Genomic DNA, 17,133 nt, shown 5'->3' on the forward strand with positions numbered 1-17,133 from the left:
AACTGGACCAACCCAGGCTCAGTGTCGGCTGTGCTCTAGTTGCTCTAGTTACCAGTACTGGTTATTTTATTATTTTTTTTTTTTTTGGCACTTGGGTGCCTTTAGCTCCATTTAGACCAATAGTGGACAATGTGTAGTGACCTGCATTTGAGCAAGAAACAAACATGGTTCAGCTCTGGAAAACTGTGGATGGGCTACTTGTGGAGCATCCTTCATACCATCCTCGATTTTTTTTTTCTCTCTGTGTTCTGGTTACTGGATTTGGATGGTCATAGTGCCCAGCCATTGGGGCCATCCAAGTATTGTTGAAGTGGATGTTTTGGTTTAAAAAAAATAAAAAAATAAAAAATCATTCACAGAATTGCGTACTGCTGAAATTCCTTTCATTGACAAATAAACTGCTGGCATTCTTATTCATATTGTTCTCAGTGAATACCATAACCCTCTTATGGTGCTGCAGTTTGTTATATATATTGTTAAACACCCAGAAGAAACCAGTATTTCTGCATAGTTTGCCAGATGTATCAAAAATGGGATAATTAACTGAGAACGCTGTAGCCAGTCATTTCACGTTGCTCCTGACTTTCTGTCCGATGATTATTTCAGGAATGTAGGCTCATAATATTGCCATTGTTCCTGTTATCAAGAACCGTGAGCTGCAGCTGTGCAAAGAGCAAATATCAAGCTCTTTTTTATTTGCTTTTTTTTGTGCCTCTGAATTATTTGATGACATATTATTCAGAGGTTTTTGTACAATAGTTTTGACTAAAGTAAAGAGGCAGCTTGGCAAGAAACCTCTCCACCTTATTTGTCATTCGAAGCCTCTCTGTTCCTCTCAGTGTTTGCGCTTTCACTTGTATGTAAGAGGATACAATGGAAACTTTACAATGCCCTGTTCCATCTCAGCTGTCCCCCGTATGTTGTGCCTCCAAACCATGGAGGCAAAACACTCGTCATAGTGTATATATCTTGTGTGATTTAAAGGACAGTGATTAGTTTATCTGTTTCTGCATGTTTTGTACAAATAATAAATAATCTCTGGTAGAAGCAGGTTTTATTTGTCTTTAGGGGATAACCACTTGGTAGAGTAGAAATACTTGTCAGTTTGCTTAAAGCACCAACGATCTGGAGAATGAGGAAGGAAACAAGTCAAGCCAGACAAACTGGATGAATTGCTTTTCTCGTCATTACACAAGCAAGTCAGCAGCTTTTATTAGTGTCACTGTACTGCTGTTACTGACAGCAATTGGGTTTTACTGATATACAGAAATTGTTCTTATCATCTGCTTATCTCTTTTATTCCTTCAAGAACACTGTTCCTTGGCTCTCGAAACAGAACGTGTCTGTGTGTTTTGTGGACTTCAACTTGTTGAATAGCAGCACCCTTTCCTTGTGTGGATTGCTCTGTGTTCAAGGTTCAGGAAGATAACGAGAGGTGAGTGGCTGACGCATAGCTCGTGTTACCGAAGGATCATATTACCAAAGACAGCAGGTTAGGTGAAACCATAGCTGTGTTCAGATCGCTGTGGCTCGGAACAAACCAGGAACTTGGATTAACAGAGGTGTTTAAAAAGAAACTAAAGAAGCAAACAAAGAGCTTCCTGATTTTTTATTTTTTTTGACGAAGAGCGTTACCATGGGTATGAAGACACAAGACTTTCTGCTGCTTTTGCTGTGTTTGCCTGGGCTTGTTCACCGCTCAGGTGCCTACATGTTTTGGACAGCCATGGTGGAAATCAACTACGCTAACAGCAACAATGAGACTGTGGACAAATATTGTGAGTGTGGGGTGTATGGTCGTAACTCTCCCCTGGACAAAGCCTCAGGCATAGTTACACTCCCTAAAGGGGACCCTAAAGGCTGTGGCCCAGATCCTGTTTACAACCGAAACTCCAGCTCTCCGCCTTGGATAGCCCTGGTGAAAAGGGGAAACTGCACCTTCAGTGAAAAGATCAATGCTGCAAAACGTCAAGGAGCTGCTGGTGTGGTCGTGTATAATATGGATGGCAGTGGAAACAGCACCTCTCACATGGCACATAAAGATGGAGATGGTATTGTGGCCATCATGATTGGCAACAGTCAGGGCCTAGAGATTGTCAGGTTGATGAAAAACGGAACAGATGTTCAGATGCTTATTGATGTGGGCACCCCCCACGGACCCTGGATGGACACCTACTGGCTGTACTTTTTGTCCATAGCCTTCTTCATTGTCACGGCAGCCTCGATCGCCTACTTTGTGTTTATCTCTGCCAATCGTCTCTATGGTTTGAGCAGGCACAGAATCAGTGAGAATAGGCTCAAAACTGAGGCCAAGAAAGCAATTAAGCGCCTTCAAGTACGCACGCTGAAAAGAGGGGATGAGGAAACTACCTCTGACACCCATTTGTGCGCTGTCTGTATTGAATCCTACAAGGCAGGCGATGTGGTGACGGTGCTTACATGTGACCACATCTTCCATAAAACCTGCATCGAACCCTGGCTGCTGGAGAGGAGAACCTGCCCCATGTGTAAGTGCGACATTTTGAAGGCTCTTGGAGTTGAGGAGGAGACCAAAGAGAACGTCTCTACAGAATCACCACCAGAGGTCGCCGTGGTCTCAGTCACAGGAGACGACACCTTGTATGAAGTCCCACTGAATGGCCCAGTGCGCCCCGGCCCAGACCAACACCAGCATCGCTATGACAACAGGGCCTTTGAGGGAGACTTGGAGGCAGCAAGGGAATGAGCAACAGCTGGAAACAAAACAAAAACAAACCAGGACGTTAAATTTCTTGTTTGAGGTAGATTTTTCCCCCCGATATATGTTGAAACAACAAAATGGAATCCCACTGTCATGCTCCAGTAGGAGAAAACATTATTACAGACCTGCTTCAATAAATACATTAAAAAAGAAAATAATCCAAGGATTGGACTTAATGGACTTTATTTGATTAGGTGGCTGTCATTGTTTGATCTTGGTAAAAGTGTGAAAACGATGGGTGTGCTCATAAAGTTAGCTTGAGATGGTTCAGATGCATTCTGAAAAGTAGGAAATCGTGCAGTGAGACTGGTGTCACTTTTCTGTTTTGCAAAGGCAACACAGCTGACACAGGTTAGGAAGGAAGTGCAGGAGACAATTTGAATGTCTGTTTGAAACTGGGGCCAAATTTCCCTCTGTACCTTGCATTGTCATAGAAATTTAACCACCGCCTTTCAAATTAAATCAATTTATTTTTCTTCATACAGTTGGTGTTTATTTCACTTGCTTTCTGTTTTTAAGCAGCAGTGGTGGTTTTTTTTTCCATTTTCATTGGGTTTAGTCAGCTTGTCAGGCCGAATTTGCGAACACACCCTTATGTACACGCCCTTCACTGCAAATTCAGCATGACGCACATTTTACTACCATGAGCAAAAGAAAATCACCGGAGGCTTTTCAGAAACATTTTTCGAAGAAACATGTTGAAACACTATCTACATTTTACGACCTGAGTCTTGCAGTGACACAGCCGTAAGATGATTGAAAGGAGAATTGTACGTCCTCTTCTGAAAATGTTTTCTTAAGCTTGAGATAAGGGGAAATCATCTTTATGGTTCTTGAAATGACATACATTTAGATTTGTTTATCAGCCATGAATTTGTTGATATGAAGATAATAAGGGATATTCGTTTGGTCCTTTCCATGCCTAAACAGCTGATTTCGGGTTAAACAGCGAACACAAATGGTTGTATATGAACATGTCTTCCAGGTTTTGCCTTTGAATTATTTTGAATGGAGTTTATTCAGTCCTTGTCTACCTCTGAACTTTAATATGGTTTATGGACTTTAGCGTGTTTATGATTCTAGCAATCATGAGATTACGTGTGTTCCTCAGTAAATGATAAAGCTAAAGAACTGTTTCACTTCTATGTTTGCTGGTGGGGATATACTGATTATGATACTTAATATATTTTTCTATTGTTGAATCATTTTCCTTCCTGCTTTACAGATTCAAGGAGTCTTAAAATTGTACTGTAAAAATAGATATCCCTTTCTGTATGAAATCACATTGATGCTTATTAGAATGCAATAAATCCCTCAAAATGAGGCAAACTTTTCAAGCATGCATGTTTGTAAGAATGTGTTTGTGGATGTGTGCGTGGGAAGGGAATGTATGAGTGTGACTGTACAGTTGGGCTGTTTGCATTAGACAGGTGTGTGTGGTTAAGTCACCTCTCACTTTCAGAGTTCTAGTCTTATTCCCAAAGACTGTTGGGGAGGATAATTACCTCTGCACAGGTGGGAGCTGATACGCACGCACAGTGGCTGGAGCTGGATAATCATCATACCACATAAGTAGGAGGGCCTGACTGAGCAGGCAGAGATATGCAGCTGTACAGCAGTGGAATGGAAGTATTATTTCATGATCTTTTTGCATTGCTTCAGAAGTATAGCCACTGTAAAGACTTTTAACCATATTTTTTTTTTTTTAGGTCTGATGCTCTCCAATTTTTGTAACTAGTAACCTCTTAAACTGAATTAATGTCCACATATTATTCTATAGCACAGACTATGGTGTTAACATGAAGTGAGGAAGCAGTTAAATCAGACTTGTTTTTTTCTTCCCACAGGGACTGTTTTAGGAGCTGAAACAGGTGAATCTTGTAAATATCAGGTATTCTTACAAGAAAGCAACAAACAGATGCATGGCAGCGGTCACAGATCTAAAGCATCCTCTCACACGCACTTCACTGTACATGTTTATTTTCTCAGATAGTAAATTCTGTGTCTTCAGGCCTTGCCTTGCTCCAACACCCCCTTTTAGCTCACTTGGTATCCACGTTAATTGATCTTTTTTCTCCCTCTTTAAAAAAATAAAACAGAACATTGTGCTTATTTGATATGATACCTGAAAGTCTCAGTTTCCCCATAAGTCAAAGACTGACTGAAATATTTTAAGATGAGAGTAATACTATGATGCAGTGAGTCAGGATGAAATGTGTTGACGTTACAACAGGTAGATTATCAAGGTGTGAGGTTTCCAGTGAAAGGGTTACTGGCTCTTCCCTCTGAGGCCAGCTTCCACTGAATTTCAGACCTGTGCTGTGAGCTCAGCATTCATAGGTCAGATGGTTATAGTGGTATAACGGTAAGACAGAGAATCAATACTGAACTAACCGGCTGGGATGGGAACAACTGGCAAGTCCCGTGTTTAGAGGCGCGCTCTGCTCAGCGGTGGCGCTCCTCTGATTTATTGCAGTTGTTAAGGAGAAAATTGAGTCAGAAGGTTTTCATTTAATGGCATTCTAGTCGGTGGCTGTACTCTAATGCCACACTTGACCTTCGGTTTCAGATAAGAACCAAACAGCGCAATTAACCAATATAGAGGCCTGAGACCTTATCTTCTCCAGCACAGTAATAGCAGTAAAAGCCTCGTGCTCGTCTTGGGCAACATTTGGGACTGAACAGTAAACTTTACACATAAGCCTGTGTTTGTGGTTAATTAAACCTGGTAAACATTGCTAAATGCCCTGACTAAAAGGCCCGTACTCTTATGAGTGTCTCTCTATGGCTGTCCTGCAGCACCACCTGGTGGATAAGTTTACCACTGATGATGAGTTCAGATGGGATCATGGCATGGTCACAAACCAGGCCTGTCGTTTTATTTTTCATCTTCAGGTGCTTCAAGGGAATTTCTTGCATGAATGGAATGCACACAGTAATAAATCCTGGCATAATAAAACGGAGTACTTCACGTGCTGTATACTTTAATGATCCAGCTGAGGAGTCCTACTTGTCTTCTTCATCTTTGGTCCCTTGTAAATCACTTCTCTCTCTTACACGCTCTATCCATCTTTCCGTGTGGTCTCTCTTCTCCGCTGTGCAGCTTCAGCAGAGTGAAAGAGAGTCTTTCTAATTAAATTACAGTGGGTCTCGTCTCAGCCTCTCTTGTCCCAGACTGTCTGAGTAATTATCCTAATGAAGGAGAAAAATTAGATTACAAAAGTACAGTAAGAAACAAATTAGTCCATTTAGCTATTGAGTAAGCTACAGCATAAAGCATTTCTTATGTTCTGCTTATATGGAAAAATAGATCACAAGCTCTTGAGTGTACTGTACAAACTTCCCTTTCCCGCTGTGTTTCATTCACTCAGTAATGAAGTGCAACCACAGCAACCTAATTCCCAAAAGTTTGGATTCTGTGTAAAATGTAAACAAAAACAGAATGCAATGGTTTGCAAATCTCATAAACAACTATCAATTGTTGAAAGTGAGACAATTTAATATCAAATTTGACCTCATGTTGAATTTGATGGCAGTTGCATGTTTCGAAATGTTGGGAGGGTCGGAACAAAAGGCTGGAAGAGTAGGTGGTACTAAAAAGAAATGGCTGGATCAACATGTTGCAACTAATTAGTTTGATTGGTAGCAGGTCAGTAACATGATCGTCTATAAAACGAGCACCTTAGAGAGCGAGAGTCTCTCACGAGTAAAGATGTGCAGAGGTTCAGCAATTTCCAAAATGAGACTTTGAATATTCCATCATCTACAGTACATCTACAGCTAATAATGTCATCAAGAGATTCAGAGAATATGGAAACATCTCTGTGCACAAGTGGACAAGTGGCCAGAAATCATTTTTTTTCCTGTGATCTCTGGGCATTCAGGCAGCACTGCAATAAAAACAGGCATAATTCTGTCATGAAATCACTGCATGGGCTCAGAAACGCTTCCAGAAGTCATCTTCTGTGAACACAGTTCACTGTGCCATCCATAAATTTAGGTTAAAGCTGTGTCTTGAAAGAAGAAGCCATATGTGAACATGATCTAGAAACACTGCCATCTTTTCTGGGTCAGAGCTTATTTAAAATCGACTTTGGCAAAATGGAAAACTGTTCTTTGGTCTGACAAAACAAAGTTTTAAAATTCTTCTTGAAATCACGGACACCCCATCCTCATCCAGCGACTATCGGGCTTTCTATCAGCACTCAGTGTAGAAACCTGCATCATACACGTTCGTGTGGGGGTGCATTAGTTCTTCTGGAACAGGCCACTTGCACAACTGGAAAATCACCAACACCGTTGAAGGTGTATGCAGGCTTTTAGACCCACATGTCTCCTATCCAGATGTCTTATTCAGGGAGCATACTGCATCTATTACAACAGCATGGCTTCATAGTAGAAGAGTCCAGGTGTTGGACTGTTCTGCCTGCAGTCCAGACCTTCCACCAACTGAAAACATTTGGGCATCAGAATAAAAATACTGTTGTTAAACGAAGAAATAATGTCACACAGTGACAACTTTTGTCGCAACTTTTTCTAGATGTGTTGCTACTATCAAATGCAATAAGTGTTTTTTTTTTTACATTACATTTTTCATGTAATAGTAAAATGTTACACTTTGAACATTTTATACATTTTATATGTTCTTTGTGAGTAGAATGTTGGCTCATGAGATTTACAAATCATCACATTGTGTTTTCCACATTTTACAGTGTCCCAACTTTTTGTGAATCGGGGTTATTATTACACGAACTAGGTTTATACTAGCATTGTTAGGCTGACTCATCTTTTTCTCTTAAAGAAAATCAGCTGCCTTTCTATTGGTGGTTTATCTGGTTTATATCTCACCTGCAGCAGTGTTTGCTGCAAGCAACATCTAACCAGCAAGAGTCTACTTTACACTTTATGCATACATTTAAAGTCCCCAGCATAGCAGTAGCATTTCAGGTTTGCCTCTACTTTATGTTGTGAACCCTTCCTTCTCATTGTTGTCCCTCCAGCAGATCAGATACTGCTGAGTGCACCGGACAACACAAACCTCATCCTGTGTCATTGTTGTTACTTCCCCCTCTTGTCCTGTCCTTTGTCATGTTGGCTGGAAACATTGCTCTTTTTTTCTCTGCTGACAAGGGCAGCAGAGACAGGGCAAGCTGACAGGGCAAGCTTCCGAGGTTAAAGCAAGATAGCGGATGTCTGAGGAAGAGACACCTCTTCCCCTTTGACTCAATGGAAGGAAGTGCTGTCACCTGATTTTATGACTGCATTGTAGGTGGAAAAAAACAGGCCTCATTTGTTATTAGTGCATCGCTTCTTCAAATTTGAACTCATCTTTTCTTTAAAAATCTGAATCAGGTTTGGTAGAGGTTATCAAATAGGCTTCAAGGCTTACAAGTCTGCCATCTGCTGGAAAAATATGATTGCAACTAAATTTACTTGCTTTGATGTTCTGGAGAAGTTGTGGAATGTCTTTACTGCTGAGCACATTTGAGTCTTTAAGCAGATAATACTACTTCAAACTTTAAGAACCCTTCACATTCAGATTTACATACAAGTCCTAAATGAAGATCAATTATTAACTATCAGTGTCAAAACTGTGAACCTTTGCTTTCTGTATCTCGTGTGACCCCCTTGTACAACAATAACCGCAACTGAAAATTTCATGTAGGTATTTTATTTATTTTTATTCCTCTTGTTCTGTCATAAAGAAAAATAAATATAAAAGAAACAATCTGAGAAAACAATGAAAAACAAGACAAACCCAGACAACCAGCCGCTACACCTGCAGAAACCAAACAGAAGACATCCCACGGCCTCTGTGGGGAATCCAGTTGGAGAACCACCAGGAGCACCTGTAAGCAAACATCCCATCGGCCACGCCCGGTCCCTGCCACCCTGACACGAGTCGAGTGCTGGATCCGGGCCCCATGAGCCTGAGCGCCAGCAAACCCCCCAGCAGGGGCCCCGTCCAATACCCGAGAGGGCCAGGCAGCCCAGACAGCCGAAAATAGTGGGCCAGCGCTCGCCCAAATGCCCCCCGGCAAAGTGTCCCGAGAGTCAAGACGTGCCCACATGTGGGTGCAGCTGCAAGCAGTGGGAAGGGGCGAGGCGGGGCAATGCCCCCCTCCCGCCAGGAACAGCACAAGCAGGCCAGAGGACAGTAAGACTCAGACCCAGACCCAACCACAGCCACAGCCAACCAGGTTACACCCACACTGCCACACAAATCAGAAAAAAATAAAGAGAAAAACTAGATAAATACCCACGCACCCACTCACACACATGCACACACTCGCACAGCACACACATCCGCTCATGGTCCCCCTCCCAGCCCCAACCCCCCTCCCCAAATCTCCCCCAAGGTGTAGCGTGGCGGGCACGTCTGGGGCCAGGAGCACCCCAGCCACCACAGACCCCAAATCAGCAGACCGACTCCTCCTCCTGGCCCCTCCGGCCCCAGGCAGCACCCAGACAACAGGGTTGTAGAAAGACCCCCTCCCCTCGCCCCCTGGCTCATCAGTATTTGAGTGGGTTGAGGGAGATTTCATGTAAGTATCGATCCGTTCTGCTTATTGGCTTTTAGGGATATTAGCTAATTCCTTCAAATAGAACAGCTTCTGCCAAGGGATATTTCCTCACATGCTGTCCTCACTTCTGGTTCCTCTGGAACATTTGTATTGGATTAAGGTCAGAACTTGGATTTGGGCAGTCCAAAGCATTATCTTATTCATCTTTCTCTTAGGATACGGGTCCTGCATGGACGTCCTCACATTTTCCGTGAGAGTTTGCTGTTCTCATTATGAAATCATTGTTCCATCAATTATGGCAGCCTTTTATGGACCACTTGCCGTAAAAAGCCACACCACAATTCCACCGCTACGAGGTTTCACTGACGGGATAATGTTCCTATACTGAATTGCAGAGCCTTCCTTTCTTTAAGCATATTTCTTCTTATTCAAATGAGAAAGTTCTCTTTTAGTCACGTCTGTCCAAAGAAAATTTTTCCACCAGCCTTCTCGCATGTTCACATGGTCATCAGTGTTTCTCTTGGAGAGTGGTGACTGTGTCCTTACAGCATTGCGCGACCATTACTGTTCATTGCACTCATGCCCATTAATATTACCCAGTGTGAGAAAACTTTCAGATACTCAGACATTACTCTTTGCTGTTTTGTGACCTTGTAGCCTTTCATATACCTTAATCTTGGATTGATCTTTGTTCTTCAGCTCCTCAAAGGTAAGGCAAAATTGGTCACGAATTTCCTCTATTTGAGCATAATCCATCTGACTGTAGATTTATGGAAGCCAAAACTCTTCAGAAATCCCCTTTGTTTCTGCTGTCTTGTACTTCCACAAGCAGACGCTTTGAAGATCAGACCCCCACTTCGTTAAAGATTGAATGTCCTCTCAAACCTGAATATCTCTTAATTTTATTGAAAACACCTGACTCCTCCTCGGTTTTTAAACATAATTGTGACTTTTGGAGGTTTGCTTTTCAACTCACTGACTTGCAATATTAGATAAGTTCGCACAGCAAATAAATAACCAAGTGTAGTTTATGTTTTTCATTTTCAGGACTTCTTTGGAAGAAGAAATGTATTTTATATGTAATATATCAAATATATTTCAAAGGGTCAACTTTTAAGCACCACTGTATGCTTGATGTTTAGGAGGAGGGGACAGTGGTGACTTTTAGTTTGTTGTAGAGAATTATTATTACTTTATAATTGACTAGTTGATCGAGAACAAATAAATCAACAACTGATGATTATTCACTTTGATAATTCCAAGCCAAAGTACCAGGTATTATTATAGCTTTTTAGATATGCAAATGTGCTACTTGTGCCAGTTTGTTGTCACAACATGGAAACTGTTAAAGTATTTTTCAGTTTGCTCTGATAAAAATAAATAAATTAATGGTTGTAGCTGTAGCCCTGCCTAAACGTTATGATCATTAAAATCAATGGTAATCAAAGCTTCTCTTTCTTTTTTGCTGTGTGATGTGGGAAACATCTGATTTTTTTTAAAAATCTCTTTCTGTTGTAGATTCCAAACATTTCCCCCATTTGCTTTTATTACCACAGTTCCATCGCTCACATAAATTGCACAAACACGCACACATTTGGAATGGAGAAAAAGAATAAAAGCTCTGTGTGCCTTTGGAGAAACTGTCTTTAAAGCACTAAATGTCTGCATTCACAATTAACTTCTGTCTCCACACACAAAGCGATGCCTCAGCACTGAGCATGCACCTGTTTAGATCTGTATCTGTACTTATCATTCCAGTTTGCTCCAATATAAATCCATCCCATGTAAATTCCATTTGGCTTTCCCATCAATAGCCTCATTTGTACACACTTCATGAAAATGATTTGTCAGCAGTGTTTGGCCCTAATACTCAACAACTGAGTTGTGTACCATCAGAAGCTGGAAAAATATGATCCGTCTCCCACTCTGAATGTTGATGGCCTGAGGCAAGGATTCAAGCAAAGTTTCCTCCTGGTAGAAACTGCCACTCAGCACAGTTTGGCTACATGAATCAATGATCAAACCGCTTTTCATCAGCTCTTACTATTTTCTGTAATTTCTATTCATGCATGTCTTACTGGAGGCTCACTTTTCAGAAATGTCAATAGTTATTGAAAATGGACTTGCGTTGTGTGGGAGTGTATGTGTGTCACGATCTTTCCCAGCAGTCCATCCATCCAGTCTGATTAACTTCCCGCGTGTCCTGTTCCCTGCAGCGATTAATTAATGACCCATTTGCTTAATTGCAAAGAGCCAGCAGGACAAAAAGAAAAGAAAAAGACTGATTATGTGGGGATTGGAAGGGTAATGTTTGTCTTTGGATTTGGCTGTAAGGAGGAGAGCAGGTGAGAATGAGTTTGGGAGGGGGGACTAAAATTAACTTAAAAAATTTACCATGCATGATTCCTAGGGTGTTAGTAGCAAATTGACTGCAGGCTGCTGTGTCCCTCTTGATTGCATGATAGAGTATTTTTCTGTCACAGTGTGTTTGTTTGAGTCTCTGTGTGTCTCCATCCATCCTGAGGGTAGGTTTGCATGTCTGCTGTGACACCACAGAAGCTTAAGGTTCTTCACTGTCCATCTGGGTGTCATTGCGCCGAACGTGCTTTCCCGAATGCGGCACACGTTGTCAGAAGTCGCCAGTTCACTCTGACCATCTGTCACAGGCCTGCCTGGGCTTCCCTACACAGTTTGTCCACAAGCTGTGGCTGCCATTTGGTTCACCAATAAAAAGTCACTTGAGGGTTTGTCCTCATTTTTGTTCAGCAAGGATCAGTGCTTGGTTTAATTTTTGAAGAAACCATATTATAACCTTGTTATAAGTAATGATAGGCAACTTTTTTTTCTCTTTGCCTCATGTAATATTGTTAGTTGTAGATTCCATGTTTTGTCATACACAGTAAGAGGAACAAAATAATGAATACATTTGATGTAAAGTAATTGATCTTTAGCTCTATTTAGAATAGCAAAAAAAATTGTGTCAAAGTAATTACTTCAGCCACACAGCTTGCAACATAATTTGACAAGTTGCCATTCTCAGGATTCATATCATTTCTCAGGTTTTCATCAACCGCTTTTGATGCAAAATCTTCTGAAAAAGTTGCTGAAACAACAAATTTTAAGGTCGTTTAGCCTTTTTTTTTTTTTAAAGTTGCTGTTTCTGATTGTCTGATTGTTGAAAAACAAATATGGCCTGTACTTGGACACAAAAACACGACATACCAAGCCAAACAGATTTCTTGAAAAACTCAAGAACTCAACATTTTTATCTCTCTCTCACGTGGCCAAGGTGGTTGGTTTTGTTTCCGTCTTTTTCCTCCAAGTTTTGTTTCAGGCTACTTCTCTGGTTCTCTGTTCCATCTTTTACCTGAAAAGGTCAAATTAACTCATCTTTAATAATGGTAAATGGGCTGTACTCCTATCGCATTTTTCTAGTCTAGTTGACCACTCAAAGTGCTTTAACACTACATGCCACATTTACCCATTCACTCACACACTCATACAGCACGTCTTAGTCAGTGCTTAATTCTATGCAGTCATACGCAACGTAGGGTTCGGTGTGATGCCCATGGACCCGGGGAAGACTCTTTCCCCAAGCTTAAGCTGCCCCTTCAATAGGATCGCTTACCAATGCTATCCCTCCATCTAGCCATGTTGTGCCATGTGTTCAGCCAGGCCCATCCATCTTCTCCACCAGGAGAAAATCTCATTTTAACTGTCTTCAGGTACTTCTTTGTACAATCTTGACACTTCATCTTGTGAATTTTCTTGAGTTGTTGTGCTTTGGTGTTCTGTAACTTTGTTGCAGTATGACTTTGGAAGCTACACATCTTGGACACACAAGATCACGTGCTGTCATGTGCTAGTGTGATATAGCTACAGGTGAGGTGTGATACACTTTGCTTGTGTGTTTTCTGAATTCCTGTCTGTGTTCTGTGTCTGCCATTTGTATCTTTGAGCAATATCAGGTTCCTCTGCACTGATATTAGCTCCAAGTCACCATGCCAAGCCGGGCTCTGTCCTCTGGCTTTAGCAGAAGCAGAAGCTTTCACATTGTGAAACGATATGTAAAACGTGAGGGGAAAGAGAAGGGGTAGAATGGAAAGGACACTTTAGCTTTGGTAGGGGGACAATTTAGACATAACAATACTCTGAGACTGATGCACCAAACACAAATGAAGTATTTTCTGGAATGTGTGGTCCCCACTATACCGCCTTATTCATGGATACGGGATCTTTAAATAAATTTGGGGGTTGATAGTGTCACTGGGATTAGTGTTTTCGGTGTGTTGTAATTATATATTTTGAGTATGTTTCATTTACTGTTATGATGCCTATTTCTCTGTACCATCACCTGATATTTTCACTTATGAGAGACAGGTTTATTACTTCCATAGCAGGTGTTTCCTATAAACATTCAAACGTGCAAAAAGTCTTTTGACAAATTACTTCTGTTGGTCCTCTTTGATAGGAAACACACAATTTCCTACCTTTAAATCGCAGTTTTAATAATACACACAGCTGGGGTCCTGACTGGAATCTGTTCATTTAGCAGAATCAGCCAATAGTTATTTATGATGTTTGCACATATCTAAATAACATCTCACTGGATTTCATTGCAGGTCCTTATCTTGTTTATGGAAACAAAATTATCATCATGCTGTTTCTTTGTGACCTTTAATATTTATGTGGTGCAATACCATTTTGCACACATTAGCAATCACAAGCCAATCAGATAAGCAGCAGACAGAAAAGTAAAATCTGAGACAAGAGCCTGGTTGCAGCATTCCAGCAGTGGCTTTTTTCTACGTTGCTCTTTTCAAAGTGCCAATCTGACAAATGAGGAGGGCATCTTCTGAATTGGGTTTAATAGTTCTTTTTGGATTTATGTGTCATTCAGTGCTATCTCACTGGCTGGTTCTCACAGTGTGTTTTCTTTTGTAAGAGAGGACAAAAGGTGTTGTTGTTGCAAGAGGAGAATAGCAGGCTTTGTCGTGACTTTCCATATGTGCAGGCATGAGTTACATCCCAGTGAAGCTTTTGTCCAAGAAACCGTATATCTGGTCTGTGGCTAAGCTGATGCCCGAGCAGGGAGAGGGATGTGGAGGAAGATCTTGAAGATGGATAGCTTCAGGTAGGGTCATCTAAAACACCATATGATGTTGCATAAACAAAAAGGATCTTGGCCTCAGGCTGGAAGAGGATTATTACACCAGTGAGAGACAAAGAGAGAGCCGCTTTGGCAAAGTTTGTTTGTGTTTACCTTCTCCAAACCGCAGCCACATCTCATTGTGTGTGGTCTAGACTGAACTGGGATTTGTGGTTTAGGTGAGGGTAGAATGCAAACTGGGGATTACCATGAAATCTGTGCGTCAACATCTTATCAGAAATGGTTTATAGGTTTTCAATAATGCATTTATAATTGGCTAACAGGCCTATAATTCTCCTTATAAGACAGTTAATGAAAGTAGTATTAGGTTTGCCAGGCTCCAGAAGCTTTATTCTAATTCTTCTGAAAGACCACTTAGACCACTTGATCACTTAGTTTCTCCAAAATGCTGTAGAGCATCTAGACCACAGTCCATTTTATAGCAAGAAATGACTCAGACTTGAATTTTTCCATTTATTTATCAGTTTTAACACGTATAATTACAAGCTTGGTAGCTTAGTAAAGGATGACATGTGAGATAACAGTCAATTTCAAAGTTTAATTGGTGTTTATAAATGGATTTTGGATTTTTCTTGACAGCAACTAACCAGTGGTGGATAAGAAGGCTCTCTTCTTGTTTACACCAAATGTTAACAGTAAAAACTGTATCTGTTGTCACGACTACCCTAGAATAATTGCCATAAAGGTGGCTTGGTCTGAGTTGTTGGCTGTTTTCTGTAATGCAGATGCTACTGAAAGATCACAGAAATAATAAAGAATTGACAGGCTGCAGCGTGTCTGTGAACCTCTTGGTCCTTTGTGACTGCACATTAATACATGTCACTTTGATCATGACCCACCAAGTCATGGCTCCACCTGTGCATTACTAATAAGCTATCAACAAACTCATCGTAAGGAAGAGACAGAGAATCATTCTCTTATATGTAAGCAGGTCTGTTACAGTTATTACACGATCTCCTCCCTGCATTTTTTAAGCAAACCCAAATCATTTTGCATAATTGTCAGAATCATTTCCCTTCACGTGCGCATAAATAGAAACGTGATCGTTTTGTCTCAGTTTCCAAATCCTTTTGCACAGTTTGAAATTCATGTCTTGCTGTTGTGTCACCTTTTTCTGCAAAGGTATAACTGCATTTGAGTGTAGAGTTATAGCCATTATTAATCTTTAGGTTCCTATTTTCTTTATTTGAAAGACCACATTAAAGCATTAGTGTCATGGATTATTTTACAAAAGCAAACACCAAAGCATCACTTCATGGTGGACTCATTCTAGCTTGAAACTAAATTAAAAATGATAACAATTTGTGAGATTTGCAAAAAAAAAAAAGAAGGTGGTGTTAAAAGGAAAAATATAACGAACAAACAAAAAAAATCATTAATGCACTGCCTCACCATCTTATGTCATATCTGCTTGAAACTTGAAAAGATTAGAAAAGGTTTCTGCAGCTGCAGAATTGAGTTAAAGGCTCAGAGTCCTTATTGGACCAGTTCCTGATATCAGTATTGAATTCCTGCTCATACAAAGCACAAAGGCCACAAATAGAGGAAGATTACAAGCCTGGTAGCTTGGTTCACCCACCTCTTATTCTCTGGTGCTTAAACAAACTAAACAGACAATGCTGGGACAGGTGTGTGTCTTTATATTTGTACTTTCAGTTTTTATGCTAAGCTAACTGGCTGCAGCTACAAATCTATCCTAAAGATATTAAAGTAGAATCAGTCTTCGTACCTAACATACAAGCAGTAAACAAATCCTTTCTCCAAAGGTTCTTTTTTTTAGTTTTTTTTATTGCAAAACAAGTGAGGCTGAAGGAGGACAAACAGGAGCACAAATCGGCAAAACATCGATTTTTCCAACCTGGCAACCCCAAAATTGTTGAATTGTTGTTTTGTAAAATATCTACTAGTTTGACTTTCATGCTCTTTACAGAAAGTGACATATTTGAAAGAGGTACCAACTTGGTTTGGATATACACAACATATGTCACCCACACATTTTTCTCCCTCTTTTGATCTCTGTAAATAAATGTAATTTCATTTGCAGCCACTGAAAACAAAAGTCCCTCTGGGTTCAGGCACAGCCAGCTGAACTAAATCAACTTCAGCGACAACAACTCTAACAGCAGGCTGGTCATCGAGGAACTGTTTGGAATTCAAGATCAATGAGAGGGGGGAAGCAACAGAGAAGGGAGACGGCTTATCCCAGGGGGGTAGGGATACACGTCCTTCAGTTACATGCATGAAGGTACATATACACACACACACACACCCACCCACACACACATGCATATTCTGACTCTTATCTACAGCCTGAGGGAGTCAGTCAGAGTCAGCGAGCTCCCCCGCACAGAAATAGTCGCCATGGCTCTCCGCACCTCTTGATTACTGCTTTAGATCTCAGCAGGTGAAGGACAATATTGTTCAGGCATTGTATGGGAAACCCAGCTTCAAACCCACAGCTGCACCTTTAATTTGCATTTGTATCCTTCCTTGTGAGCTCATAGCTCTCTATATCTCTGCGCTGAATCCACCCCAGTAGATTGTATGTAGTTTCATTATTTATATTTTGGTTTGGAAAACTTCTCCTGAGGGGTTCATACACTTGGATAAGCTTTAATTATGACCGTGTGTGTGTGTGTGTGTGTGTGTGTGTGTGTGTGCGCGTGTGTGCCAAAAATATTAAACGACCCGGCTTTTGT

At 40.9% G+C, this 17,133-nt stretch overlaps 1 protein-coding gene across 1 annotated transcript; it reads left to right on the forward strand.

Moving 5' to 3' along the window:
• Positions 1–1,207: 1,207 nt before the first annotated feature.
• On the forward strand, positions 1,208–4,073 carry rnf128a (ring finger protein 128a). Its single transcript, XM_075478232.1, has one exon. It carries the CDS (start codon positions 1,637–1,639, stop codon positions 2,723–2,725), a length of 1,089 nt encoding a protein of 362 aa, XP_075334347.1. The 5' UTR covers positions 1,208–1,636; the 3' UTR covers positions 2,726–4,073.
• Positions 4,074–17,133: the final 13,060 nt, after the last annotated feature.

The sequence above is a fragment of the Odontesthes bonariensis genome, chromosome 1 (assembly GCF_027942865.1).
Source record: "Odontesthes bonariensis isolate fOdoBon6 chromosome 1, fOdoBon6.hap1, whole genome shotgun sequence".
NCBI classification, from domain to species: Eukaryota; Metazoa; Chordata; class Actinopteri; order Atheriniformes; family Atherinopsidae; genus Odontesthes; species Odontesthes bonariensis.